The following is a 27846-nucleotide window of genomic DNA, read 5'->3' on the forward strand; positions in this document are numbered from 1 at the left end:
AGGAAGGTGCTGCAGGCCCAGGAACGGGGTGAGCCGGGGACCGGGCATCACTCTCGAGCTCCCTGAGACCAGGACAGGGCTCTGGGAGGGGCCGGGTGGGGTCCGCTGCGCACTGGGGTGTGGTCTGGAGAGCAGGGGTGATGACCCCCCTGCCTTGGGAAGCAGCCGGATCCCCACGATTCCTGCAACCCCCCCTCAGCCCCACTGGTCTAGGGCCACCCGACTGAGCAGGCTGGGGAGGGCTTGAACCCTGAGCCCCTCTCAACCCTAGCAGCACCCCCGAGGCCCAGGACGGTCCTGGAGGGCAGCTCCCCCGAGGCCATGGCCCCCTCCCTGAGCCTGGTGCCCACCGGGGAGGATGCCAGGCAGGCTCTGGGACGCAGGTGACCACAAACGCATCGTTTTTTTGTCTCAGCGTTCTTGCATTCTGTCTCGCTAGGCGGAGACTATAATTTTAGGCCCTGGCAAACACTGCAATTCCTGCGAGCTTCCGGGGAACACAGCCCACGAGTCAGCCTTGCGGAGGTGATGGAACTTTGAGAGCGTCCGCCAAAGTAGACGCTTGTGCAGCAGGTTCAGCTAGAGCCCTTCTCCGTAATTCTGCCGGTGGCAGGGCTCGGCAGGTGCTGGGGAGCGTCGAAGGCCACCCCAGAGGCTCCTGCGCAGGTGCACTCACGACAGGACTGTGGGAGGGGCCTCCCCTGAGGGCCTAAATGCAGGGGGGTGGGAGAGGCCCTCGCACACTGTCCCAGACCCTGGACAGTCCGGCCAGGGGACATCAAGGCCACGTGCAGTGTGTTTGTCTCAGTCTGATGGTTGAGTCGGGCCGCTCACCTGTCAGGGCTGCTCACCTGTCAGAGTGCTCACCTGTTGAGGTGCTCACCTGTCAGCAGTCCCGCCCATTGGGCACGTGGGGACGGTACAGTGACACCGTACTGGCTTGCCTACTTGTCGTCATCCTGAGGAAGGGTTTACGCAGGTGCTACACCCCTGACCTGGCTAAGGTTCATAGGTTTGTCTCTTCCAGCCCTGCCCTGCCCACCAGTCCCTGCAGAGGGGGCAGGGCACGTGTCAGGCCCCTCAGACGAGCTGTGGCCACCCACCTCCCTCATGTGAGGCTGTGACGGGCAGCTGTGCCCTTTACGTAGAAATAGCAAAAAGTGACAGCCCTGCAAGAGGAGAAAGACGCCGACTTCCCAGGGACCAGGCCCCGTGTTGAACAGGGATGAAGACACTCAGGTCGGCGACAGCAGGACACAGACCAAGCTCGGGCTCCCGCGTGCCCACGCCGTCCTGGCTGGCTGAGCGGCCGCAGGAGCGCAGGGCAGGCACAGCTCGTCCTGGCGGCGCTGCTGGCCTCACTCAGCCTGGCCACCGTTCGCATCCACTCCTAGCCGGGCCAGCGCTCTTCCTCGGCCCGAGAAGATCCGATGCTCGCCACGGTGGCATCCCGCTCGGCGTCCCCAGGTGCTTCCACACCCTGGCGGGGCGTCTCAGGACCGCAGGCTCCCCGGGAAGACAACGGAGCCCGTGTCCATTCACAGCGCCCTGGAGAACCACTGTCCTCGGGATGCTGGCAGCCAGGACCCCTTGTTTCTTGTCTAATTTCCCAACTGGTTTGACGGGGGCCCCGTGAGCATCCCAGAGGCCCCACGAACCTTCCCGGAGGATATGACCAACAGAGGGAAGCCCCAGTGTCCTCCTGCAAACAGGGCAGCCCTGGACTCGAGGACAGGGCGGGTAAGTGGCCCCTGCAAGGCTCCTGTCCACTCCCGCTCCTCCTGAAACTTGCCCCCAGTCAGCACGGTCAGAGGGCGCCCCCACTGTGTCCTCCCCAGAACTCAGGGCTCACCTCCTGACCCACTGCGGGGTGGGGGGAGCGGGCTGAGGGAGGAGGGTCTGCAGCTCAGCAAACTGGGGGGCGCTCAGGGTCCCCACCCACCCGGCGGCCGGGAGACGGGGTGTCGCCTCCACGTGGGAGGCTCTGGCTGCGCTGCAGCCTGGCCCAGCGCCCCACGTCAGGTCAGGACCCAGATCTCGGCCTGTCCTGCCACGAGTGTTGGACGCTGCGTGCAGCACAGGGGCTGCTGGCGCAGGCGACCCAGTGGTGGGGTCCGAGATGCAGAGTGACCGCCCTCGTTCCTGGGCAGCAGCTCCGTGGGGAGCACACAGTGCGTCTGGCCCACCTCTGGCTGCACTGACCAGCGTTTCAGACGAGCGATGTGTCCTCTTGGGTCTCAGCCCTTTCCTCCTTAAACGGGGGCCAACAGGACAAACACACAGGCCGTAATGCCAGCACCTGCTTTGCTCCGAAACCCCACCTTCAGGGTTACCTGGGGCGAAGTTCAGAGCTGGGACTATGACGTGCCCATAAAGACGGGCGGCCTGGGATCCAGGCCAGGGGAGGATGCGCTTCGTCCTCGGTCCAGACTGAGGGCTTCAGACGGGCACCGGGGGAGCAGGTGGCCGGGAGTGGGAGCCGGTGAGCTGACAGGAGGCTCTGACTAGGGGGTGGCGAAGGTGGGATGCAGGGGGAGCTGAAGAGTCAAGGGGCTGAGGCGGGCAGCTCACCCCGACCGGGGTCTGAGTCGAGGGTCCCTGACTTAGGCGAACCAGATCGTGGGGCAGGGGAAGTGGGTGTGAGCCGTGCCTTGCGGGTGAGGAGAGGGAGGGTGTTAATGCAACCTAAGCACACACAGCTTGTTCTAACCAGGACGGGGCTTTATCGAAGACATCCAGCGTCCCGTAACACGAGAGAAGGCACATGCGCAGGCCACGGCCACCCGTCCTAGACGGCCCCGCGTGGCGAGTCCTCGCTTCCCGCGGCCAGACCTCACCCCCTGCCCTGAGAAGTACAGGGGGGCCCCAAGGTGAACCACCACCTTCCCCGCGGCCCCCCATGAGGCCAGCGTGAGACAGTTGCACCACGAGTGCGGCTTCACCTTCCCGGAGCCGGTGGTCTTTCGGGCTGGTGTCTTGCACACGCTGTGATCAGTCCCCCTTGGGTCTGTGCGGCGCTCATGCAACCTGACACACCCTCGGCTCCCACAGGGACATGGACGTTCCTGTCCCAACAGGACACCAGTCCCTGTCAGTTCAAGCCCAGCAAGAAGGCACCTCCCCTAACAGCTCGGAGAGCACCCTCCTCGCCTTGCACTGGGGGCACCAGGAAGGACCCCAGGGCTGCGGAGTCACCGCCCGCATCCTGGTCACCGCAGCAAGGCCTGCAACTCTTCCCAAAGGAAGAGAACATAAGACGCCGTTCCCAGAAGGCTGTCCGTTCCCACGCGGCTGCTTCAGGTCCCCGGACAGAAGCGGCAGGCCTGTCGTCCAGGTCGTCTCACTCGGGCAGCACAGACCCTGTGTGTCGTGCGGGGCTCTCAAGAAGGGACACGGTGCCCTGCAGACAAAACGTCCCTGGAGGCGGCAGGCAGCCCACCCCTAAGGTTGCCACCGTTCTGGAAGTCTTCTATGGTCAACAGAAATCCATCCCATGACAGCGTCAGACAACTGGCTGAGAAAACATGCGCGAGCGACTGCCCTTACCTTTAACAAGAATGTCAAGGCCGTGCCTGTCATTCAGGACACATCTGCTTCCAGGTCAGACTTTGGAAAAATATTTATTAGGGAGGACGGCTGCAAAGCCCACCTTCAGGAAGAGGCAAGTCGAGGTGGCCCTGCCATACAAGAGGGCATCTGGCTACGGCCCCTCACAGCAGAGGGCACAGGGGCAGGTCTGCCCAGCCAGCCCCTCCTGCCCTGGGTGGTGCCCATCCACAGCGCAAGCTCGGCTTTCCTGGGTGGGCGAGGCTTCCTAAGGACGCAGCCCTGTGCGCCGAGGCTCAGCCTGGGGTCGAGCAGAGGCCGCAGCTGTGACCCCCACCCTCCCAGGTGTTCGGGAAGACGCCGGACTTCAGCTCGGGGTCCCCGCTGACAGTCACTCCATGGCCTCCTGCAGCTCCTGCTTCTGCAGGGCCTGGAGCCGGCTGACCACGCGCTGGTGGACGGCCTCCAGCCCCTCGCTGTCTAGTTCCCGCAGCAGCAGGAGGACGGCGGTCAGGACGTTGTTCTGGGGGCACAGAGAGTCACTGGGTGAGCATCAGGCCTGCGAGGCTGGGCCGCCCACACCGCGACACATGCGCACATCGCGGGAGCATAGCCTGCAGGAGGGCGGCCCTGCAGGCAACAGGTGGAGACTCCGGCAGACGGAAGCCACAGTCGTGGCACGGGTGTGGCACTCACCGCCGGCGGGGACTTCCTACGAACTGACTTACCTCCTGTGCACAGCCCTGAGGCCCAGAGAGGCTGGGCGGCAATGCAGCAGAGGCCTGCCGCAGGCTCTCGGCAACACGCACTCAAACGCACACGTGCTTAGTGTGTGATGCACCCGTGTCCACATGACTACACCTGGTTTCCATCTGCATTTGAGCAGGGAAACACTGCCATTTCTACTAGGAAAATTCTGCAAGGATTTTGCACAGGCGGCTACTTGAGCCGATCCGTCTTGTGGGATGAGCTGAGGCACAGCCGCACGCCAGAGCGTGTGGCCCATGTGGACCCGTGAGGACGTGGCTCAGGGGCTCACGCCTGGGGTGCCGATCCCTGGCTCTGCAACGCCCCAAGACTCCTGCTGCCCTCAAATCTCACCAGCCCTCCCCCGTGTCCCCAGGTCTTCCTGGCCACCGGCACCTCGCACTCAGAGGCTTGTGGGGGGCTTCATGCCCACAGGGACACCCAGCCTGGCCGGGACCCTCGGTGGCAGAGCCAGGCGCCTCTGCTCTCTGCTTTCAGAGCAGGTGTCCCGTTTGAGCAGGTTTGATGGTCTTTCGTTTGCATTCATGGCAGGTGCGGAGCTGACAGTGTCTTCGATCTCTGGCCCACCCTGCGCTGCAGAGGCCCTGGAGCGGGAGTGAGGGTGCGGGGAGCTTCAGGCCTTAGCCCACCTGCTGGGCAGACCTGCCACTGGGGACGGTACGTGCCTCGGGCTCCTCCCAAAACATGTAGGAAGTGTGTGCAGGGACCCTGAGCTGCCCCACGCGGCCACCTCATTGAGGAGAGTGTTGCCACGAGGGGACAGTGACCTGCCGGGGTGGGGCAGGGCGGGGGCGACTGCTGCCTAGGTCAGCCTTCAGCCTGCGGCCACATCTGTCCACAGCCCTGGGGGCTGGTACTTCCAAGGGCGGGGCCTCAGTCCACCCACTTCTGTACCTCCCGTGAGCTCTGCACGCATTTCAAGTGGCCACCGCATGAATGAGAGAGGCCCAGCCCGTGGCTTCGGGCAGCCCCGCTCGGACTGTGGTGCTCCTCTTCATGATGCCACAGGGAGGTCACAGCGCCTGACAGCTCTGGTCAGGCCGAGCCAGGGGCTGGAGCAGGTGCTGGGGGGTCACGGGCCTCCCCACAGACCCTGGTTCAGACAGCTCCCCTTCCCACGTAAGCCGGTGGCGAGGTCCCCTCTGGGCTGAGCTGACTGGTGACCCATTCCCCTGCCAACGACCGGCTCAGGGAACCGATATCGAGCCTGCTGGGGGGCAGGGGGCACGTGGGGAAGATGTTGCACTGGTAAGAGGACACACGGCAAGAAATGGCCCCACCCTTCTGCCGGCCGCGAGCCTGGAGCAGGGCATCACTGTGAGCGCGGGACGAGCCCAAGCACAGGCCGGAGTGAACGAGAGAACTTGGAGGGACCCGGGTCCTCGCTGATGTCACTCAGCTGCCTACACGGCCTACTTATCGCTCAGCCAACAAGCCGTGGTCCATCAGGGGTGCCTGTGGGGCCGGGGGACCTGCCGCCTGGTCACTGCACTTACAGGGATGCCTGTGGGGCCGGGGGGCTGCCGCCTGGTCACTGCACTTACAGGGGTGCCTGTGGGGCCTGCTGCCTTGTCACTGCACTTACGGGGATGCCTGTGGGGCCGTGGGGCTGCCACCTGGTCACTGCACTTACAGGGGTGCCTGTGGGGCCGGGGGGCTGCCGCCTGGTCACTGCACTTACAGGGGTGCCTGTGGGGCCGGGGGGCTGCCGCCTGGTCACTGCACTTACAGGGGTGCCTGTGGGGCCGGGGGGCCCGCCACCTGGTCACTGCACAGGGACACCACCGCCGCCCTGGCCAGGAGGGGCCCTGCTTCTAACCGCAGGCGCGAGGCCTCTCCCCAGGCAGCAACCTTCCCGCCCCCAGACCACCCTTGGCACAGCCCCAGGTGCGGGGGGGCCCCCGCTGCGCGCTCAGGCGCCCCTCCCCCGTCTGCCCCGCCCAACCAGCTTAGATGGAGACACAGACACTGGACCCGGATGGTCGGCTTCCCGCCCTCCAGGGCCTGGCTTCGCGCGTCCCTGTGGTGTCTCCAGCCCCCGCCCCCCGCCCCCCAGCCCCCAATCTCCACATTCCGGGGCCTCTTCCGGCCAGAGCAGCCTCCGTCACACTCACCCTGTTCTTGCGACTGCTTGTGGCCGCCCTCTGCGAGAAGGAAGGAAACTGGTCCCGGGAAGGGCGCTTCAGGCCGAGCTGCCCCTGGGTGCTGCTGGCGGGGGCGGGCGGGGGGAGGACAGCAGGGCGTGAGGCCCGAGGGGCGCGGAGCCCCGCCCGCACTGTTCACATAACATCTGTGGGTCCGGCGCCTCGGGGAACAGCGAGGAAGAGGCTCCTAAAAGTGAACCCCACCCCGTCCGCAGGGAAAGCCCCACTGCAGGACTCTGCTTCTGGGGGGACAGGAGCAGTGGATGGGGCGGCCGGGGCAGCTCTACTTCTCTGACCCCTGGGGTCACCTCCCTGCTCCTGGCGCTCCCCCCGGAGCCGGGGGTGGGGCACTAGCACAAATGCTGCACGAGCCCCGGCCACGTGCCCTCCCCCTCCCGCCGCGGGACAGCAAGGCGCGTGGGCCGCATCTGTAAGCGGACGCCCGGCCTGGGCCCCGCTGTGAACAGTGGTCTCCACCACGTTCCCCAAGTCCAGTTTCTGCCCGCAAACGTCTGTGACAATCATTCAATTGAGGTGCCCTGTGGGTCAGGGAGGGAGGGAGGGAGGGAGGGAGGGAGGGAGGGAGGGAGGGAGGGAGGGCCCTCCCTCAGCCCACACGCCCCACCGTCCCCGGGGCTCCTGAGGCCACACAGAGGCTCGGCCGGCCACGGCCATGGCCACGAGGCTTCCCTCCTGCCCAGGGGGCCCTGCACGCCCACCAGCCCACCGCCCTGAGTCCACCACTCCCTACGGAGGGCTGGTCCCACACTCGCACGAGCTCCCGGCCCTGGGCCTTCTCCTGGCCACGTGGCTGACCCCAGGCTGGGGGCCCCTGAGAGCCAGCCCAGAAACAAACACCCGCAACCCCATCCAGCCCCAGAGGCGCAGCCGCGCGCGGGAGGACCGGGCAGGCCCGCGGGCCACACCTGCTCTCCTCGCCGAGGCTCAGCGGGTCCCGTGGCATCTCGGCGGCGGCGTCCTCGGCGCTCAGGGTGTAGGACAGCTCGGGCGGGCCATTCCCTGAGTGCTGTCTGCTGGGGGCCGTGACCTCCTCTCCCTCCACCAGCGCTCGGGACACCTCCTCCTCCGTCACAGCTTGGGAGGGGGAGGGGGCGAAAGCATCAGTGGCCTCACCGCAAGCGAGCCCCGCGAGCCGTGGCCCCGCCGTCCCCTCGGCGCTCAGCACGGTCTGCTTCGGGGATGAGGCGGCTGACTGTCCACCCCGACGGCCAGCACCCGGGAGCAGGGCTGGGCCCCCCACCATTGCATCCCGCCCTGGAGGTGCTGGAGAAACGACAGATGGCCAATGACTGCTTGTGAATCTGAATTTCAGCATTTGCCAAAAGCAGACAGATACTTATAAAAAACTCTAAACTAAGACAGGTTTTTAAAAGGAATAGACCACACTATATTTCTTCTATTTCACTCACACGTGACAGTTTATCTGAAGCTTATTTATATTAAAGTCATTCACCTAGGAGAAAATAATCGTGCACATAAGGGTCAGGAACCAGCACAGAGAACGCCAGGGGATTCACAGGAAAAAGGCCTGGCCCTGGACACGAGCTGGAACCCCAGAGGCGGGAGCAGGAAAGGCCCACACACGTCGCCTCGTGCGTGATGGAGGAGATGCGGGTTGAAACGGCAGGAAGGCGCCCCCCAAACCCCCACCCCACCCCTCCAACAGCAAGGCAACCCGGGGTGGGAGGGGTCAAGGACCGATGGAGCACCCTCACCTGCTGGCATCACCACCTTGGGACCCTGTCGACCGGCAGTGATGCTGCCCGGCCACCCAGACCGTCACGCGCTCCCGGGGCAGGTGGGTGAGCATTTGGAGCAGAGGGTACTTAGCAGGATAAAAAGGAGAAGCAGCAGCTCAGCGCTTCGACGGCGGGACCGAGAAACAACGGTGCGGGTTCAGCTGAGATCCTGCACTCCGCGAGGGGCCGCACCGGGCGGCAGACGGCACAACCTGGGGCATCCCGAGGAGGCCGGCCTCCCGGCACCCGCGAGAGGGGAGGGGTGGAGCCTGCCCGCGTGCGACGCGGCCCGCGGGCACCTACCCTGGTTGTCCAGCTTCTGCAGGTGAGGTAGGTTGCGCAGGACGGTCATGCGGTAGAGGTGAGGGCAGGCGCCGCAGCAGGGGTTCTCCGCCAGCCACAGCACGCGCAGGCACGGGAGGCCCTTCAGGTAGAAGAGCTCCGCCAGGCTGGAGATGCAGTTCTTGCGCAGGTAGAGCTCGCTCAGCTGCCGGCAGCGGCTCACGGGCTCCAGGGTGGAGATGCTGTTGACGCTGCAGGGAGATGGCCGTCAGTGCCCGCCGGGGCACCCCCGCCCCACGGAGACGAGAGCACTGCTGGTCCAGTGCCCACCTGCCCTCGCCTTAGAAGTAGGTCAGACCCGGCTGTGGCCAGTCAAGTGCAAGGGAGGGCCCGGGCCCAGGAGAAAGCCCTGGGGGCGGGGGAAGCTCCTCCAGCTGAAGGTGGGAGCGGCAGCCCCGGCTCTGTTGAGGCCGCGAGGAGCCAACCTTGGGGGTAGGAGGTCTCAGCCCCCTTACAGGACAGGAGACTGCGGCCTCCCCGGGACACACCAAGCCCAGAGCTGGCAGTGGCCAGGAAAACCCATGTGACCGAGAACCGAGCACTGAACTTCCAAACCCAGGTTCACCAAAGAAACAGCCACGGGTTTAAATGATGAGTGACCCAGAGACAGGACAGCAGCCAGGCGCCCGGCAGAGACCTACAGGCTTGAGCTGACGGGACGGGATCACCCCCTGCACACCCAGTCGGACCAGCCGGCTGAGCCCGAGGGGGGCAGCCGGCAACCTCACGCCCTGAGCCCCAGGCCGCAGGGGACCCTGCCCGACGTGCCAGACCGGTCTAGACCACCCTGTGCTGGACGCCGCATTTGTGCCGGGCAGGCTGTCCCAACTCCTGCCTTAGGGCCGCTGCTGCCCCACCCGACGCTCACTTGTCAACGTGGTTGCTGGTGTGCTCGGCACCACCTCGCCTGGCAGCCGGGATGAGGCTGACGCCGTCTCACCACGAGCAAACCCAGGCTTTGGGATCCTCACATCAGGGAAGCTGCACAGGCCACGGGGTGAAGCGAGAACTTCAACCTGCAGAGGCCTGGAGCCCCTCCTCGCCCACCAAGGCTGCCGCTGCTACAGACCGAACGTGTCCCCCAGATTCAGATGCTGGGATCCTGACCCCCAGTGCAGTGGTGTTAGGAGGTGGGGCCCCCGTGAGCGGGGTCAGTGCCCTTATAAAAGGGACCCCACAGAGCTCTCCGCCCTTCTGCCAGGTGTGAGCCAAGAGGCAGCCCCTCACTAAGACCCTGACCTCGGGCTTGTGGCCTCAGAGCTGCGAGGAATCAACGTCTGTAAAATCCCACTAGAGCAGCCAGAATGGACTAAGCCTTCCTGCCCGTGGGCACCGAGACCAAAGCCAAACGCACTCATCTCACAGGACGGCCGACCCGCATCCAAGCAGCAGCCCCCACACGGCGGGGGTCCCGCCAGTTCAAGCGGCCAGACAGCCCGGCGACAGCCCTGGGCACTGTCCTCCCCCGGCCGCAGCGGTGAGAACCCCTGCTGCACGACGAGGGAGGCCCGGCAACTTGCCCCAGATTCCTCAGACGGCGCTCGGCAGCGACGAGGTTAAGTCCGCAGCCCGCTGCAAGTTTCCTGCTACTTTTGGGTAATGAAAGTAAACACTTGTTTGTCAGGTAGGGCCTTCTGGGGCATGGGCTCAAATCCCAGCTCCACTGATAATCGTACCAGGTGAGTGACAGTGGACGGCTGGCGCCCCACGTGCCCCACTGCACGTGCTCCTCCTGCCTCCACCCCACCCCACCCCGGGGCCGCTGCTGCCTTCACCCCCGTCCCACGGGCCTTGCAGCCAGGGAAGCCAAGGCACACAGGCCCGAGCTGGGCCCCGGGCGGGAGACCGGTCCTGGGCCCACTCCTTCATTCATTCCTTCGTCCCGCAAGAAGGTGCCGGCCTGAGCCTGTCGGGTCGGGACTGGGGGTGCGTGAGCACAAGGTGGGCGGCACGGCACCCACCAGGTGACCTCGGAAGGCGCAAAGGAGGCCGAGCAGAGGGCTGGGGAGGGCCAAACAGGATGGCCGGCTGTGTGACGAGGAAGGTAAGTGACGGGATCTGCACGGGACCAAGGGCCTACGACCCCACATGCAGGGCGAGTCCTGCGACCTTCTGAGCTGCCAAACAGGGAGTCTGCCTTCCTTACAGGGCTTAAATCTCCCTGAGGTTTTAGGTGTGGGGACCTGCAGAAAGCACCCACCCCGGCATCTGGCAGGGTCAGCTCCCTCCGGGGCCCAGAGCAGACAGGACAGAGCTCAGGGCTGGAGGGCGTTCCTCCCTCCGCCTGACCCTGCAAACTCCCCAGGCGCCTGAAGCCCCAAGGACAGTATTTGGTTCTTTCAAGGTTTCCTTTGTTAAACCGCTAATGATTCTGGAAGAGGTCAACTATTACCAAGGACAGATCGTGTGATGCAGGGAAGCTGGCAGAGCTCCAGGCAGTGAAGGAACCAGGAGGGCAGGAGAGGCTGGCGCACTGGGGCAGACGTGGTCACCCTGGGGCAGCTGCTCACCACTAGGAGGGCGGCACCCACTGACCCCAGGACGGGCAGGGTGAGCTCAGGGGGAGGCCCGGTGCCCTCCAGGAAGGGGCGCGGAGCTGCAGAGCGGCCAGGGCCTCTGCTGCCTGGGCCTGGCCTGCAGCAGCGGCCCTCCCACACCTTGGTTGGGAATTTTCAGGTTATCTAAGGGCCTGCAGGAGGGATCTGAACATTCTCCTCCTCTTCCAGCCCCGGTGACTTAAGAGTGGGGCGGGCCGGCATTTACTACCTGAGGGTGATCACTTCCAGGCTGGGCATTTCCCGGCATATGGAGATCTAGAAAGGAAAAGAATGTGATTTTGCAAAAGTCGCTGGCACTGGCCCTGTGGCGTCACCCTTCTCCAGCAGCCAAGAGAACCAAGTTGGAGCTGCAGTCCACCCCACGCCAAGGGCCTAAGCAGAGGAACCTCCCTCGCCCCAGGAGCATGCAGGGCTCTGCATCCCGCTCCCCTCTGCAGCCCAGACGTCCCCTCTACCTGATGGAGAAACGGGCACCCTCTCCACGACTTTAAACAGCATCTTTACTACCAAATGCTGCCAGTCGTCGAGACGGAGCATTCCTGATTTTAGATGCCCTCAAAGGACACCAGTAAGGGGAGCTGAATGGACAGAGGACCTTTCTTCTTGCTGCCCCTGACATCCAGGGAAAGGACAGAAGCCACTTCTGGCCAACAGAGCTGTGCCAATAGGGAGACAGGCTTGAAACTGGATCTCAGACCATCTTAACACTGAGTGAGTGGAAGAGAGCAGCGGGGCTCAGGATGGACCACGCAGGCTCCCTGACCCGTGAGGCTGATTAACGGTGAAGCTGCAAATATCTGTGTGCCTGCCAGACCCCACGCACGGGCCAGACGGGGTCCCTCCGTCAACAAGCGCACAGTCTGGTCAGAATGCTTCACATCTGCGGTGGGTCTGTTCTCTGTGACAGTGGTGTTTGGCTTCGTTTGTTTTTGCTGCTGAATAGGCAGCACTTCGGCCGCAGAATGAGGCGGAACTGGCTCTTCTGGGCAGCCCTGACAGCATCTCCAACTTTGTTTCTCAGAAAAGGTACAGTTCAAGGTACAAAACGGAAGTCAGTAAGAACCCGCTGACTAGCACCCACACTCTCTGCGAGCTGGAGACATTCATCCCAGAAACGGGCGGGCGGGGGCAGAAATCTATTCATGGACATACAGCTCAGCCCAGCGGCCCAGCTCCGTGCTCTGCCCCCACCCAGGCCCCATCTCTTCCTGCCATGGGAGTCGGGGTGAAGCTGGATCTGACCAAGGGGAGGAGCTGAAGTGAAGGGGCTCCTCGGGGACGTGAAGTCCAGGAACCTATACGAGGAACCTCCGGCTGAGTGCACTGCTCCCTCAAGCCAACCACCCAAGCCCCTGGGGCTCTTCCCCAGGTGGGAGCAGGTCTGTGCCCTGGACCTGCCCGCTCCTCCGTGAGGCCTGCCTTTCACCTGCAGGAGAATGGGTGCAGGAACACCACAGTGCACTTGGGTCCTGTAGAACTTTTTTTTCATGAGTGGTTCTGCCTTACAAGAACTGCTCAAGGAACACAGTACTGGTCGGTCGCCTGGACCAAATGGGAGCCGTCTGTCAATTTAACCAGCCTCCTGGGGACCAGGAATTGTCTGGAGACGATCAGCATGATACTTACATCAGTGAGGCGGCTGCCCCTGGGGAGAGAAAAAGACATACGCACCTTTATTTTGTTAAAGTTGAATTTAAAACATTAAAAACGAAAATTAATGACAAACGTCTACAGATTTCAAGAATCTGTGATTTTAACGATAAAGTAAAAGAAATCTTTCCCAGATAACTGACAAAGGTGCCAAAAATCGTTTCCTGGTTGATTTTGGACAAAACTATTTGATACTGGCGGGCTCCTTCGCAGACTAAGGCACGGCAGAGGTTGCCCCATTTGAAGGACACCAAGAGGTACTCATTCTCAAGGCTGCTGCACTGAGGGGTAATTCCCTCACTAATGTGCATAAACAAGGGAGTCTTTGTAAGGGCCAAGTTCAAAGGCTAAACATGAGACTTATGAAACACACTTCAGAAAGCCTGGAATAGGGCTGTTGTGCCTCCCTGCTTAGGGGAAGAATGACCGCCCCATGCAGAACAAAGGCACGTATTATTGAAAACAATGACAGGGGTGCCGTGGCCAAAATACCAGATGTGCAGCGCAAAGAGAAAGGCTTTTAATGAACAGGCAGAGCTCACTGCGGCCAGTCTGCCCGACAGCAGTGGGAGGACGCTCTGCTTCTGGCCGAGCGCCACCTGAACTGTCCAGTGTACAGGGCGCGTGGAGCCGTGCTCTGAACCCCCTGTGAACGTGTGCGGACCTTTCCGGAGTTTCAGAAGTACTTCTGGGTCCTTCCTCGGCTCAGCTAGGCCTGGCCGCCCTGCCTTTGAGCCTGCACCTGTATCTCTTCCTGTCACCTCCCGGACAGTAAGTCCCCTGGGGACAACCCCTCTCCGTACCCCCCCGGAGCTCAATTACAAAAATGTTTACTGAAGCAGCACTTTAGAGTCTCAGTTTCCTTTCGTTCCCCAAGCAAGGGTGTCAATCACCTTGATCTCCCACCTTATCAGCAGGCCTGGCTCCCAGGGACTGCTGGCAATGTCAGAAATGAGACCTGTCCACAGAGGGAAACGTCTGCCCACTAAAACTACCTAGAAGTCCAAGAACAGTCTTCAAGGTAATTCCAACTGTTTCCAGCAAGGAGGGCTGCTTTGGAGCTGTGTGTGAAATACCACTGCTCAGGAGTGAAAATTCTGAAACGACCTTTCCCCAAAGGCCCCCTGAGCTTACGGCATCACCTCCCAGAGGCTGTGAGCCCCTGGGACCGGGCACACCAGCCTGGACAGGGGCCAGGAGGGTGAGGCCAGAGGTGCCCCCCCTCCATCCTGAACCCCTCTGCATCCTCCGCAGGCCCTTCTCGGTCCCGCCCCAGAGCAGAGGGGGCGGGCTGGGGTCCCCGCTCCAGGGCCGAGGTGCTGGGCAGGGGTCTCCATTCCTAGACGGCTCTTCCCAGCCCTGTCCCAGGGAGGGGGTCCCGGGGAGGGGTTGCCGGGCAGCGGGCAGGACACGCGGGGACGGCCCCCGGCCCCTGGGCCTCACCAGCAGTTGAGCTTCCGCACGCTGTGCAGCTCCGAGGCCTTGGCCCGGGACAGGACCATCTTCCGCGTCAGCTTCATGACGGCGGGCAGCCCGAAGGCCTCAACCCGGCCCCGCTCTCAAACCGCCAGCTGCCACTGAGGCCGTCCGCCAGGCCGCGGAGCTTCTCCAAGGGGCGGGGCCCGCGTTGTCAGGGGCGGGTGCTGAGAGCCCATTGGCCGGCAGCGAGGGGGCGGGCCGGCGCGAGCGCAGTGGGGCCGCCAGAGCCTCTGCTCCGCGCATTGGTTCCGCCGCACATTGGCTCCGCCTCGCCGGCTCCGCTCTGTCCCTGGCGCCGCGCGCCCGGTTCTGCGCATGCGCATTGTGGGGGACACCTCTACCGCCCCCCCCCCACCCCCGGCTCTGACGCGATTCTGGCGCGACTCTGGCGCGATTCTGAGGCGACAAGGTTGGAGACTGCGGCCAGACGCGGGACGCCGGTCGGGTCCCGAATCCCAACCCCCGGCCCCCAGCCCCCTCCCCGATCCCCGAACCATGGACACCAACCCCGGGCCCCAGTCCCCGCCCCGAGTCCCAAATCCCGAACCCCATCCCCTGGCCACAGCCCCCGCCCCCGCCCCGAACCCCAACCCCGGGCCCCAGTCCCCGCCCCGAGTCCCAAATCCCGAACCCCATCCCCTGGCCACAGCCCCCGCCCCCGCCCCGAACCCCAATCCCGGGCCCCAGTCCCCGCCCCGAGTCCCAAATCCCGAACCCCATCCCCTGGCCACAGCCCCTGGCCATAGCCCCCGCCCAGAACCCCAACCCCGGGCCCCAGTCCCCGCCCTGAGTCCCGTGCATTAGAAGTGATGGTCTCGTAACTGCCCTGAATTAGAAAGATTTGAAGTGTTGAGAGGAGAACTCCAGGACAGTCCCAGGGCTGCGTTGATCCTCTCCCTCTCAGCATTTAAGGAAAGGCGGCAGGTGCCAAAGTTACGGGCCAGCCCTAACAGAGACCTCGCCAGTACTTACACATTTTAGAAATCAAAGGTTACTTGGGCTGCAAAGTACATTAAGACAGGTACCGGGGATCTCAGACCCGTTAGAATTGACAAGACCAAGCTCAGCCTCCTCTGGGACCTCTTTCCCATTAGGCCCTGGTCCAGTCTTTGGCCTGCCCAGCCCAATCTCAGCAAAGATCCTGCTAGGTGACCCCCACCCTTGATCTCTGATCGCCCTCATTATCTGATTAAGCGCCTCATCCCTCCCTCACAAGTGGTAGCTAATCTTCTTGGCCTGTAGTTTGCAAGATCCCCTGCCCTTTAAGTCTCTTAGTAACTTTCCATCCACTGGCCCCTCAGCGCTCCTTGGCTGTAAATCCCCCTTTTCCTTGTTGAACTTGGAGTTGAGCGCAATCTCTCTCCTCTAATTGCAGTATTCTTGAATAAAGTCTTCCTTACTCTTTTAACAAGTGTCAGAATGATTTTTTCTTTCACAGGGGTCAGAGGTTGCTTTCCCAGGGTGTCACAGCCACATCCGAAGCCCAGGGCCCTGGAGAGTGGTGAAGGACCTGCATGTACGAGGGCCCCCTGGCAGGACCAGAGGTTGCAATTCAGTGGGGGGAGTGGAATTTTGCTATAGGATCTCCCATCCCATCCAAGCCCACCATTTTTATTGTAAAGACAATACAGAGAATTCCAAAAACAGAAAAGCATCTCCACAGTAGTTTAACAACTGCTGCGTTTTCTGTATTTCATCCTGTGTGCTGTATTTTGCTGGGACACACCGTGTTGTGAGGGGTCTACCAGTCAGTTCTTGCCCTGAGCCCCCTCATCCATGCCTGGGTCCTACCGTATGGTGGATGGGCCCGGAAACAATCTTGAGTGAGTGGAACCGGGTGTGAGGGGCGTGGGGCCGAGGGCACAGCTAGCTGGAGCACAGGTGGCCCAGACCCCCAGGCCACCTCCACCGTTGTCCCAGTGCCTGTGGCCCCACAGGGGCTCCTCTGATCAGCTGGTGAGGGATGGCCGGCTCAGTGTGGGGCTGGAAACTGCAGGGAGCTGCAGGATGTCACCCTCGGGTGGCCCTGAAAGACTGGTGAAGGCTGATGCCCGCAACAGGCAGAGTTTCGAGCAGGGTGTCAGCCTGGGCTTTGGTTTGATCCCACTTGCAGGCTGGTAAGTCAGCCTGTTACTCCTTCGTGGGTGCCGGCAGGAGACGGCGGCTCCTGAGTCGGAGACAAAGGACGGTTTATTCCTCGTGGCGCTGGCACGTTTGCGTCAGCGGCCCGACCCGAGCTCCACGGGAGCGACGTGAGGGGCTCAGTGGTTGCTCACTGCCCACGCTGTGGGTCCATGCGGCAGGTGCCAGGAGGGGTCAGGGAGCTCTGGATCCACTGCTTTTCCAGCCACAGTGAGCAAGCCTCATCCTGGTCCAGGGGCAACATCCCTCACGTCTCGCGGTTACCAGCTGTAGGAACAACCCAAGGAACCGGCCGTGCAGCCTTAGCACAGCAGCGAGACCTGTAGGTGAGCACGAGGTCCCGGGAGTGCAGGCCCACCACGTGGAGCGCCTGTTCCTCCACTCTGGGGTGGGAAGGGCACTGACTTTGGGTCACGCGTGGACTCACAGGTGGGCAGGAATGGCCTGACCCTCTGGGTGGTGGTGGGACTGAAAGGAGAGAGACGGGAGAATCGGGGACCGGGAGGTCTGGCGGAGACACTGGGGGTGGGCCGCGGTGCAGAGATCCTCATACCCAGCAGTGAGGCCACCGGGCACCGCCCACGGATGAGGTGCTGGACGGCCAGAGAGGGCAATGCCTTGGCCAGATGATGGCCATCAGCCTCTGTCCTCAGCCAGCCCGGTGCTGGCTGGTGAGTCAGACGGGGCAAGGCCATGGTGGCCCAGACGGAGGCCACACACGGTACCATCCCTCGGAGAGACGGGATGGTGACGCACTCGGGCAGGATGGACACGTTCTGGGGCTGGCCTCGGCTTTCCCACCCGCAGGGCCTCAGGCAGAAAGCACCGTGGTCTGAAGGCTCGCTGTGGTTTGATCCACCAGCACGGGGTCCCACAACATCTCGTCAGATCAGGGGACCCACATCAGGGGCACGAAAGCCCTGCGTGATCTGGCGCCTGGCCCCTCCCCTCATCTCGTGCCCCACTCCCCTGGCGCACTCCACGGCCACTATGGCCTTCCTGGTGGTCCTCAAACACACGACTTAAGTTCACCTCGGGGCCTTTGCACCTACTCTTCCCTGGGTCCAAATGGCTTTCATCGGATTGTTCTGGTTCGATCCATCACACTTCCTTAGAAAGTGGATCACTTCCTCAATGCACCCTGCTGAGAAAGGCCGTCCCAGCTTGCCTGACACTGACCCTGTGACCTCCAGCTCCTGCCGCGCTGAACTCTCAATGTTTTCCACGCCCTGGGGTGGTTTATGTCATTCTTCCCCTGGACTGCGGGTCTGGGCTCCTCTTTTCCCCAGAGCCCCAGCCCCTAGACAGCGTCTGCCCATGGTGAGGCTGGCTGACCAACGTGCATGCAGGGTCTGCAGGGGCCTTCGGATGCCAGCTCTGGCAGGTCCCCGAGTCACCGCTCCCTCCCCACCCACTGGGGGTGAGAAGGTTTCCTTCCACACTGGGTTTGAGGACTGCCAACGGACGTGGGAGCTTAGCGTGGCGCTTGGCAAGCGGACGGGAGCTGGGGGGTGGGGGGACCGGCCGAGCGATCAAGCCTCTCTGCCCTCATCCACCGACGGTGATGCCGGCCGCTGCAGAGAGCGGTCCGGACGGACAGACTCGGCTGCAGACCACAGAATGGACTTGTGGAAGAGAAGTGAGGCCTGTGTTTATTCATTTTATTCTGTGTCCTGACCGTCTGGGGCATTTCCGTCTCCGTTCTCATCCTTGTCGCTGCAGAATGAATGGGCCACCTGGTAGAGCTTTCTGGGCGGGCACACAGCCACGAGGGTGTCCACGGTCTCTACCCTCCTGGGCAGCACCACCATGCCCACTTACTTCCATGGGCAGTCCCTTTGGATTAGACGTTTCTGGAATGCAGTTCATCCTTTGACCTCAGAAATGAAGTGATGGAGGTTGTCCCCAGCATGAAGCCCACTCCTCTTGGTCCGCTCTCTAGACGAGGGTCAGCACCCCCAGCCAACAGGCCAGATCCAGCCACTGCCTGTTCTTGTAAATAAAGTTTTATTGGCACACAGCCAGACCCATCCGCTTATGTTTTGCCATCGGCTGCTCTCTCGCTGCGAGGGCAGAGTTGAGTAGTTCCAACCGAGACCATCGCCTGCAAAACCTGAACCATTAACCACCCGGCCCCGAACGGAAAAAGTCTGCGGCAGCTGCCCTAGGCTCTGGCCGTGTTGGCTCCCAGCCCCCAGCCCCTCCCCTCCTTCCTCTGCTCTTCTCCAAGGAGCCTGCAGCCTGGCCTCTCCTTGCTCCTGTGTATTATTCATGAGCAGGGCTCGCCACGCTAATCGCTTAGATCACTATCTTTTCAGTGATTGTGGTTTTTCTCTCGCTGCCAGACCAGGGGGCTTTATATCTCGGGCATGACGTCCGCGCGGTAACAAAGTCTTCTGCGCCGCGTTTCCTTTATCTGAACTGGAAACAACCCTCGGTCAAGATCAGTACTTGCTGCTCTTGCACTTTGCGGTTCCTGCTTCGTATTTTTATGGAAACGACATTTCATAATTGCTCTTGCAGCAGTGTGAAACATGTGGTGAGACATGCTGGTCTCTAGGAGGGAAAGAGCCCCACAGGGAACGATGTGGGCACATACGCTTCGTCAGAAGCCTGATTCACGAGATACTTCACCTTAAGCAATGTTCCCACAGAGGCCCTGGGGTACCTGGAAACGAGAGCCAGCCCGTCTGCACCTGTCCATCGGATGATCCTGCAGTTACTTCTGTCTCATGAAATATTAACTTCCCCTCAGTGTGCTTTTAGTCATGATGGCTCTTGGGCCAGAGGGCATCAAGGGAGGAGCCCTGGGTGAGAGTATGGGCACAGCTGCTGACGAGCAGCTGCAGACGCGGGTGGGTCTCCTCTTCCTTTGCCTGTTAACTAGGGTCTGAGATGCCTGTCCGGGGTTGTGGCCGTCCTCGTAGCAGAATACGTCCCGTGGCGGCCACTCACTGAGCGCTTGCTACTTGCGGGCTCTGAGGATGCAGCAGTGATGTCTGGAAGGCTGTGCCCCCTGTAGCGTGCAGTCCTGCGGGCCAGAGCCGTCGGGTAACACCCACTGTTGCTGTTCTTTAACTCCGTGGTGCCAACCACCTTGGAGGAGTGGCTCCAGCTGCCTTTAAAGTGTCTGGAAAAAACGATCAAGTGCCGTACAAGGGGCTCTGCTGGGTTCCGACACGTTCCCCAAGCTGCTTAGGAACCTCCTGATGACCGGAGAGTGAGACAGGGGCCAGCCTTTGGCTGGTGGACCCATGGCACTGCCGGCTGGCTGCTTTGTGGAGAGGCAGGGGCGGGTGGGGGTGAAGGGCCTTCCAGAGGAGGGTGCTCCGGGCAGGAGTCTGCACACTAGGTCAGCACGGCCAGGGGAGGAAATGAGGGTCAGCAGGCAGACCCTGGGCCCTGGGATCAGAGAGGCACAGGACCCTGTTCACTTCCCTGGACCCTGAGCAAGGGCCCGGGAGTGGCCGTGGGGCCTTGTGGGGTGGCAGCTGGGAGGGAGAGGGCAGAGGGCCTCTGTTGGCTAAGAGACTTGTGGCCCGGGAGTTTGGACCTTTAGGGAAAGTTGGGATCAGTCTTTCAGAATCCAGTCCCCTCTGCCCTCCAGCCAGGAGGACTGAGCGGGGCAGGGCAGCCAGGGTGGAAATCAGGCACCTGAGGGCCCAGGGGCCAGCACGTGGCAGGATGGACACTGTGCGGTTGCATCTTTCCGGCTCCCTCGGTTCCTGCCTTCCCGGGAACGGTCTCCTGGCTTTGGGGCCCCCACGAAGACAGGTGACGGCAGGGATAGGCCGGCAGGGGAAGTGGCTCACCCGGTGCGGTGCCGGGGCCCCCTGGGTCTCCAGCTCTGGCTGACACAATCCCCACCCAGCCCTGCGCGCCCCGCCTCCCAGTGCTCTTTGGACTTGGCCAGAATCGCTGCCTCCGGGTTTACACGTGCCGCCAGCCTCTCGGGAGGGGGTCTGGGGAGGCTGACCTCCCAGCTCGGGCGTCTGGGAGACCCCGCTCCTGCGGCTCTTCTCTCCTCTTCGGCTCTGGCCTCGGGCGCGGGACGGGGCGGGCTGCGCTCTCCGGAGCCGTGACGCAGAGCGCGCTGCGGGGACCCGAGATGCGGGCGGCCCCGCGGGGCCAGGGCTGCAGTCCTGCGCAGCGGCGCGCGAGTGACGCGGGGGCGCGGGCCTCCCCGAGCAGGTAGGCGCGCCGGCCGGGGTGGAGGACACCGGGGTGCGGCGAAGGCGCCGGTCGCGGGGAGGATGCGCAGGGGTCCAGGGGCGCCGTTCGGGCCGGCACAAGCGGAGCACAGGCTGGGGTGCGTGCGCCGCGGGGTGCGGGGACCCAGGCACCCGCCTGGGTGCAGGCGCGGCGGCGGGAGCTGGGGCGCGGCTGGGGTTCGGGGACGACTGCAGGCTCTGGGGTCTGAGTGAGCCGGGGCGCAGAGGGCTGGGCGCGGGCCCGGGCTGGGGAGCTGGTGCGGGGCTGCGGCGGGCGTGTGGGGACGGAGGCAGGGACCCAGGCAGCGCGGGTGCGGGCGTCCGCTGGGCTGCGGTGCGGGACGCAGGCGCTGCGACAGGGCTGGGCGCGGTCTGTCCGGGGGGAGAACAGGGACTTGGCCATCTCAGGCTCTTGCTCCGACACCCGCGCCCCCCGCCCCCGCCCGAGACCTCCCGGCCCAGTTCTGCGGCTGGTACTTCCTTTGCCCCTCACCCCGCGTGTGGCTATTTATAGCCTGGAAAGTGCTTTCACAGCCAGCATTTCAAAGGATGCTGGAGCCGAGCCGCTGGGAGCAGCTGCAGGGTTTAGAGAAGTGCAGAGGGGGGTGCACATAGGGCCGCAGCCAGTGTGCCCAGGCCCGCTTGCGGTTCTGTTTCCTGGTGAGTCTTCCGGGCTGGGGAGGGTGGAGTGCCAGCAGGAGCCCTGTCTCGGTCCCCGTGGTCTGGACCCGCGGTCTTGGGTGGGACATTCACCCCCTCAGTCCCCTCCACGGTAACAGCTTCACCTTCTTGTCAGTGTCCTGTGCTAGGTGACGTTTGCGGTGTGCGTGCTGTGTGGCCGTATATTCAGGCCCATGCAGTCAGATACTCTCTCCCTCTTCTTGGAAGTCATTTACTTTTAGCGTTTTCTCAACACGCCTGTGCTAATTGCTTATGAAGAATTTTAGCTATAACACAGGGTGGCCAGATTTGCTTTTAGGTGATATGTGAAGAAAGCAACTGATGATAAGATTCTGGGGAGAAGAACCCCAGAGAAGGTTGGACGGGGGGCTCTGTAAGGTCACTGTCAGCCCTGGGTTTCCGGACTCTCCCAGGGCCTAGGCTGGTGGACGGGAAGCTGGGCATGGCGGGGCTGGGTTGGGGGGAGGGACGGGGGAGGAGGGAGGAGAGGGTCAGGCCAGCATCCCCCCTGCAGCTGGGCACGGGGACGGTTACACACGGCCGGCTCTGTCCCGTGAAGTCTGATGGGGTGGTGGGTGGGAGGAGTGGCGTTTGACACGTTTCCCAGGGGCCTGTTGGCAGCTGGAATTGGAGAAAATCCGCACAAGCCCCTGCGGGTGAGCTGAGATGGGCAGCTGTCTGAGAAATGTGAATCTGAGCACACGCACTTGAGTTTCTTAAGACCAAGTCCTTTACGGCTCATCCTTTAGCTCCTTGTCCTGTACAGGACCGAGCCTTGGAGGGGGGCGGGAGCCGCCTCTAGTCCAGGACCGAGCCTTGGAGGGGGGCGGGAGCCGCCTCTAGTCCAGGACCGAGCCTTGGAGGGGGGCGGGAGCCGCCTCTAGTCCAGGACCGAGCCTTGGAGGGGAGGCAGGAGCCGCCTCTAGTCCAGGTCCCCTTACAGACTAGCGGCCCGGCTGTACGCTTTTCAGAGCCTCGTTCTCCTCTTTGGTCACCTGGAACATTTCCTGCTCATCTGCTTCCCTGAGAAGCTGGTTGTGAGGCCAGGTGAGCTGCCATATAGGACTGCAGATGGCCCTGTAAGGGCCACACAGGTATAAGGCCCCCTGCGCCCTGAGTGCTGTGCCAGGAAGCCCTGCAGGGGCTGCAGAGCCAGCACTGCTGGCTGCCGTGTCTCAGTCCATCCAGGCCACTATAACAAAATTCCACGTTCGGTGGTTTATGGACAGCAGGCATTTATTCCTCACAGCTCTGCAGGCTGGAAGTGCAAGATCAAGGTGCCCGCAGGGTTGGTGAGGGCCCCCTTTGGGTTGCAGGGAGATCTTGGGGGTTTCTTTTATAAGTACCCTGATCCCATCCACGAGGGCTCCACCCTCCTGACCTAACTACCACTCAGATGCCCCACCTCCAAATGCCATCGCATTTCGGGGGCCGGTTTCAACGCAGGAATTTTAGGGGAACACAGTCAGACCATAGCATTCTGACCCCCAAAATTCATGTCCTTCCCACATGCAAAATACATTCACTGCATCCCAACAGCCCCCAAATCTTAACTCATTCCGGCGTCCACTCCAAAGTCTGAGTCCAAAGTCTCCTGGGAAACCAGACAGTGTTACCCAGTGCAAGTTCGTGTGCCCGACGGACGCACAGTGAGGCCAAAACAAACCGAAACGTCAGAGTCTGGAGCAGAGAAAGGTTTATTGCAGGGCTGAGCAAGGAGATGGGTGGCTTGTGCCTCCCCAAACAACTCCCCAATGGCCTTCAGCAAAGCATTGTTAAAGGCCAAGTGATGGGGGGAGTCACAGGGTCTGTGATCAGCTCGTGCACAGCTCTCTGATTGGCTGATGATAAGGTAATGGGCGGGGTCACAGGGGCTCACATGATCAATGCTCAGGCTCCAGTAGGTCTGGGGGCTACATGCTCACAGTCATCAAGTAGTTAGCGTCTTCCACTTGGTGGGGGAGGGGGCTGGGTGGTTTCACAGTTGTGAAACAATGCAGGAAATGTACAGCAGAGGATGTGGGGAAAGGGCCTGCCCCCGGAAGACGCCATAGGGTCCTGCATGCCTACAACAAGCTGTGTGCTCCCAGAACACAGTGGATGCGCAGGCGTAGGGAGGACATTCCCATTCCCAAAGGGAGAGGTTGAAAAACAAGGCAGGGTGGCAAGTCCTGAGCAGGTCCAAAGCCTTGAGGCCCACTGGGGGGTGGTCCTGCCCCTCTGCTGTGCTGGGCACCGTCCGCTGTGCACGCTCCTGGCCCGGAATCACTGGCCAGGGGCTCCACCGGTCTGGGGCTGCCCTGCCCCACACACTGCCCTCGAGGCAGCCCTCTGCCGGGGCGCATGCCTTGGGCTCTGGGCACCTCCATCCTTCAAATCCGGGGGCAGGTAGCCACGCCAACCCTGGGCCCCCAGGGCTGTGCACGCTTCCCATCGGCAGAGACAGCATCTTGCAGGCGCTGCCACAGCAGACTGGCCGGGGCCACACTCCTGCTGAGGAGTCCAGGACGGGAGGGGTGCAGGGCAGCTGGGCCCCCCTTTGAGATCATTCTGCCCCTCACGCCCTCCCACTCTGGGCCTGTGCTGGGAGGGCAGCCCCGTGAGCTCCAAAATGCCTTGGGGTCAATCTTCCATTGTCGTGGACGTGGGTCCCGGCTTCTGATGAGATGGCTGACCAGTCTCCCCAGCTGGAGGAAGACAAACAGGCCACCTACATCCTTAGAGACCTGGCCACACCCTCCATCTTCCTTCCTGGACAAGCTTTCTCATTCCTTTCCTTGTCTGTAGGCTGAGAATCTCCCAACTCTCTGAACTCCGAATCCTTTTTGATGAGAAGTCCATCTTTAGGTCATTTCTCTCGCCTCACAATTTGCTATAAGCACTCAAGAGAAGCCTTAGGGCTTCCCTGGGTCGCAGTGGTTGAGAGTCCGCCTGCCGACGCAGGAGACACGGGTTGGTGCCCCGGTCCGGGAAGATCCCACATGCTGCGGAGCAGCTGGGCCCGTGAGCCATGGCCGCTGAGCCTGCGCGTCCGGAGCCTGTGCTCCGCAACGGGAGAGGCCACAACAGTGAGAGGCCCGCGTACCGGAAAAAAAAAAAAAAAAAGAAGCCTTAGCTGTACTTTCAACACTTTGCCTCAGTGCTTCCTCAGCCAGATTCTCAGTTTCATCACTTACGAGTTCTGTCTTCCACAAAACACCAGGAGAGAAGCAGTTCGGCCAAGCTCTTTGCCTCTCTATAACACGATCCCCCTCCTCCAGTTTCCAATAACATGGTCCTCGTTTCCGTCTGAGACCTTGTCAGAATGGCCTTTACCAACCACCTTTCTACCAGCGCCTGCTCGCGAGCACTCAGGCTTCTCTAAGGAGGCTGAGGCCCTCTCTCCAGCTCTGCTCTCCTCTGAGCTGCCCTCCCCAGACTTGTCAGCGGTGGAGGCTTTTCCTGGCGCCCCTCCGAACTCTTCCGTTCTGCGCATGGCTCGGTTCCAGAGCTGCTTTTCCATTTGCAGGTGTTTGTACCAGCAGCCCCTACTCCTGGTACCAACGTTCTGTGTTATCCCGGTGCTTTCATGTGAGGGTTTGACTCCTTCTTCTGAGAAGGTGTGGGCGCCTCTGGGAGTGACCCTGGCCCAGGAGCAAGGGGGACGGGAGCCGCCCGGAGGAGGGAATGAGACTGCAGAGGTGAGGGTGGCCTGAGCCCTGCGCACCAGGGACTGGGTGGCTGAACCCCAAGTGCCCAGTGTTGAGCTGAGCGGCCCCGAAGAGGGTGGGCCAGATGAAGGCTGGATGGGTGCCTCACTCCCTGCAAATCCCCGCCCCTCCCCAGGGCACAGGGACCGCATGCTGTTGCTGGACGAAGGGTGTTAGGGAGGGGAAACTGCCTCCGCTGCCCCTCTAGGGTTCTTGCGGCTGGACTAACAGTAAAATCTGCACAAGACAGATTAGCAGGAGAGAAAGAAACTAATTTTAATTCAGAGAAACGGCACCTAAGAAGTGGCCAAAGCAGGCAGCTTTTATACTTTTTAGTATAAATGTGTAAAGAATTGACAGGACAAAGAAACTCAGGTTTTGGGTGCCCAACAAGTGAAGGATCTGAGCAGAGTTTGGGCGTTAGTCAATGAGAGAAGTCATGAGATTGGTTTATACAGTCTTCTCGGCCCCGAATTCCCCACCTTTGATGGTAAGGGTGTCCTTCGACCTCCAGGTGCAGGGGTACACCTTTCACATGAGGGACTTATTTCCTGCCCTCAGGGAGACAGAAAGGAGGGTCAGAGTGTCTCTCTTGCATTGGTCGTTTCTTAAGAAACTCGAATTCAAAATAATCAATATACCTTTGAGGCATATTTGGGGCCACCTACACTGGACCCCAACAATGGGCAGAGAAAGGCCTGTCCATCAGTGACCGTGATGTGTGGGGGAAGGTGATGTGGCCAGAAAGGGCTTCAGGGCAGGAGACGGAGGGAGACCTTGTGACCTGCTCTCTGCCCCAGATGGCCCCCGTTCACACCCTTGGAGCAGCTGGGTGGGGGGTGCCTCCCTGGATGACACCCTGGGGTGATAGGGGGTGACATGATGGGATATCATCATGGGCATCATGGCTCCAGGGAAGACCTGTGGGGTTCACACACATTTGCTTTTCCTGTTTGTAAACTGAGGAAAATGGTCGGGCTGCTTACGGAGGTCTCGGTGATGGAGACCAGGTCAGAGCTGGAGCAAAGGGTTTGAGGAAATGAGATCTATTCTATTTGGAGGACCTGTGTGATGGAGTGCAGAGCCGTGCCCCTCCCTGAAACCAGCTCTGTGGGCAGTGGGGGCTTTTTTCCTTTTTGGAAAACAAAAGAAGTGGATCCTGGGACTTCCCTGGTGGTGCAGTGGTTAAGACTCTGCACTCCCAATGCAGGGGACCCAGGTTCGATCCCTGGTCAGGGAACTAGAGCCCACATGCCTGCTGAAACTAACGAGCCAGAGAGCCACAACGAAGACCTTGCACAGTCAAAAAAAAAAAAGTGACCCATGTCTGGAAGCAGGAGGATGGGACCCCAGCGCGAGCACCACGTGTGATGACTGGGGGGTTTCCCCCCGGCTCTGGGGGCTCCTGGGCACCACCGGGCACACAAGGAGTGGTGGCGGCGGGATGGCGCTCTTTCTCTGGCCCTTCCCAGTGACCTGAGGTTATGAGTGGGTGGCTGGGCCCCAGGGATGCACATGTGCCTCCAGACTGCCCAGGGCCCGATGGGGCTAGAGCTTGGGCAGCCGGGAAAATGTACAGACCGGCGAGCAGATGGGGCCCTGCATGAGGACACATCTGACTCGTTTCCCCCGATCCACTGCAGCAGCCCCCATGGGCTGCTTCTGACCTCGGGTGGCCGTGGGGTGTGGCAGCTTGAAGTGGGATCTCAGTTCCTTGACTGGGAATTGAACCTGGACCAAGGTGGGGAGTGTGCCGAATCCTAACTGCCAGACCACCAGGGACTAGTGGCTAGTGTCAGCACCCTGGTTCCTGTCTGCTTTGAAGAAAGGAATCAGCAGACAGAAAGTAGTGAGGCAAGGAAAGAGTTCATGAAGAACAGAATACCTGCAGATAGACACACGGGTGGGCTCAGAGAGTCACGTGCAACGGGGTGGCTTAGATCACTTATATGGGGCCGTTTTCCAGGTCTTTGTTTTCCTCTGGCCAATCATCTTGCTTTGTTCCCATATCTGGGCTGACTCGGGGCCCTTCCCTGTGTGCGCGCAGACCTTCTAGCCAAGATGGCTTCCAGTGCGAGGGTCTCTGGGAGGTTGACAGGACATATTAGGGGCTAAAGCCCTCTCCCTTTCTGACCCCTGAGGAACTCTTCTGTGCATGTGCAGTTGGGGAGGTCTCCTTGATCTCAAGAACGAAAAACATGGTCGTCTTATCTTTTTACTGCATCAGCGCTTAGCTCCCCTCTGCTTCTGCTGTTAAGTTTTCCTTGAAATGTCTAATGGCTCAGACTGATAAGCTTCACCTGCTCAGCCTGGGTCCCATCTACCTCCTACCTCACTTCCAGGCCCCTCAGCCTTGCAGGCTAGAGAAGAGCCCATTCTGAGGGAGCAGGACAGAGCCTGCTCTGCGGAGCCAAGGTGGGGCTGTCAGGATGGAACCGGCCATGCTGAGGCGTCGGGATGGAGCCGGCTCCAGGCAGGAGGACGGCTTCGGGGTGCAGCCCAGGAGGGTGGCTGACCTGGGCATGGTCCCCAACCTCCGGCAAAGCAGCAGCAGTCTCTGCAGGAGCAGGAGGTCGCAGTACCCCTTCGGCAACTGTGAAAAGGTAGGTCTGGGGATCACCGTGTCTGCCAGGGCCCTGGTGGGGTACAGTGAACACCCAGGGAGGGCAGAGACCCGGCTGAGCTGGGGGCTCCAGCCCAGAAAGGCCCTTTAGCGGAGGGGACTTGGAGAGAGCGCTGGGTGGCTGGGTCTGTGCCCGGGGACTGTTCCTGTCCTTGGTCTGCATGGGAAAGTGCTGGGTAGGCACTAGGGTCCCGGGCCGCCCTCACAGAAAGCCCTCCACCCACATCACTGTGCAGTGACTGCATGTCTTCTC

At 61.8% G+C, this 27846-nt stretch overlaps 2 protein-coding genes and 1 long non-coding RNA gene across 12 annotated transcripts in view; 2 read left to right on the forward strand and 1 right to left on the reverse strand.

Moving 5' to 3' along the window:
- The first annotated feature begins 1747 nt into the window (after positions 1-1747).
- On the forward strand, positions 1748-14217 carry LOC117312195 (uncharacterized). Its single transcript, XR_004526468.1, has 4 exons — positions 1748-2482; positions 2714-4971; positions 9926-13539; positions 13683-14217. It is a non-coding gene; the product is annotated as an uncharacterized lncRNA (long non-coding RNA).
- CFAP410 (cilia and flagella associated protein 410) lies at positions 3602-14351 on the reverse strand. 9 transcript variants are annotated; one of them, XM_033856213.2, is made up of 7 exons: positions 14212-14351; positions 12745-12763; positions 11327-11373; positions 8522-8751; positions 7385-7553; positions 6429-6522; positions 3602-4069 (listed from the first exon to the last, which is right to left on the reverse strand). In XM_033856213.2, the coding sequence occupies exons 1-7, from the start codon at positions 14286-14288 to the stop codon at positions 3938-3940; spliced, it is 768 nt and encodes a 255-aa protein (XP_033712104.1). In that variant the 5' UTR covers positions 14289-14351; the 3' UTR covers positions 3602-3937. The 9 variants fall into 9 exon arrangements, with proteins under 9 accessions (XP_033712104.1, XP_033712101.1, XP_033712103.1 ...); XM_033856210.2 differs by having other exon boundaries at positions 6429-6619; XM_033856212.2 differs by having other exon boundaries at positions 6429-6519; positions 7385-7742.
- A 6020-nt stretch (positions 14352-20371) lies between these two features.
- The window catches only part of TRPM2 (transient receptor potential cation channel subfamily M member 2), a 49827-nt gene continuing 42352 nt past the window's right edge, over positions 20372-27846 (forward strand). For both annotated transcript variants that reach the window (XM_033856214.2, XM_033856218.2), the window contains exons 1-2: positions 20372-20580; positions 27313-27573. In XM_033856214.2, coding sequence (XP_033712105.1) covers positions 27400-27573 — 174 coding nt within the window. In that variant the 5' untranslated portion in view covers positions 20372-20580; positions 27313-27399. The remainder of the gene's footprint in view (positions 20581-27312; positions 27574-27846) is intronic.

Source organism: Tursiops truncatus, chromosome 4 (genome assembly GCF_011762595.2).
Source record: "Tursiops truncatus isolate mTurTru1 chromosome 4, mTurTru1.mat.Y, whole genome shotgun sequence".
In the NCBI taxonomy this organism is placed as follows: domain Eukaryota; kingdom Metazoa; phylum Chordata; class Mammalia; order Artiodactyla; family Delphinidae; genus Tursiops; species Tursiops truncatus.

What these genes read in the sequence shown, in the direction of transcription:
- CFAP410 (XM_033856208.2), bottom strand. Translation starts at nt 14,288, where the DNA reads ATGAAGCTGACGCGGAAGATGGTCCTGTCCCGGGCCAAGGCCTCGGAG. An exon ending in AGCCTCGGCGAGGAGAGCAG is followed by an intron (nt 6,620 to 7,384) that starts GTGTGGCCCGCG and finishes CTGTTCCCCGAG; the next exon opens with GCGCCGGACCCACAGATGTT. An exon ending in CAAGCAGTCGCAAGAACAGG is followed by an intron (nt 4,070 to 6,428) that starts GTGAGTGTGACG and finishes CTGTGCCCCCAG; the next exon opens with AACAACGTCCTGACCGCCGT.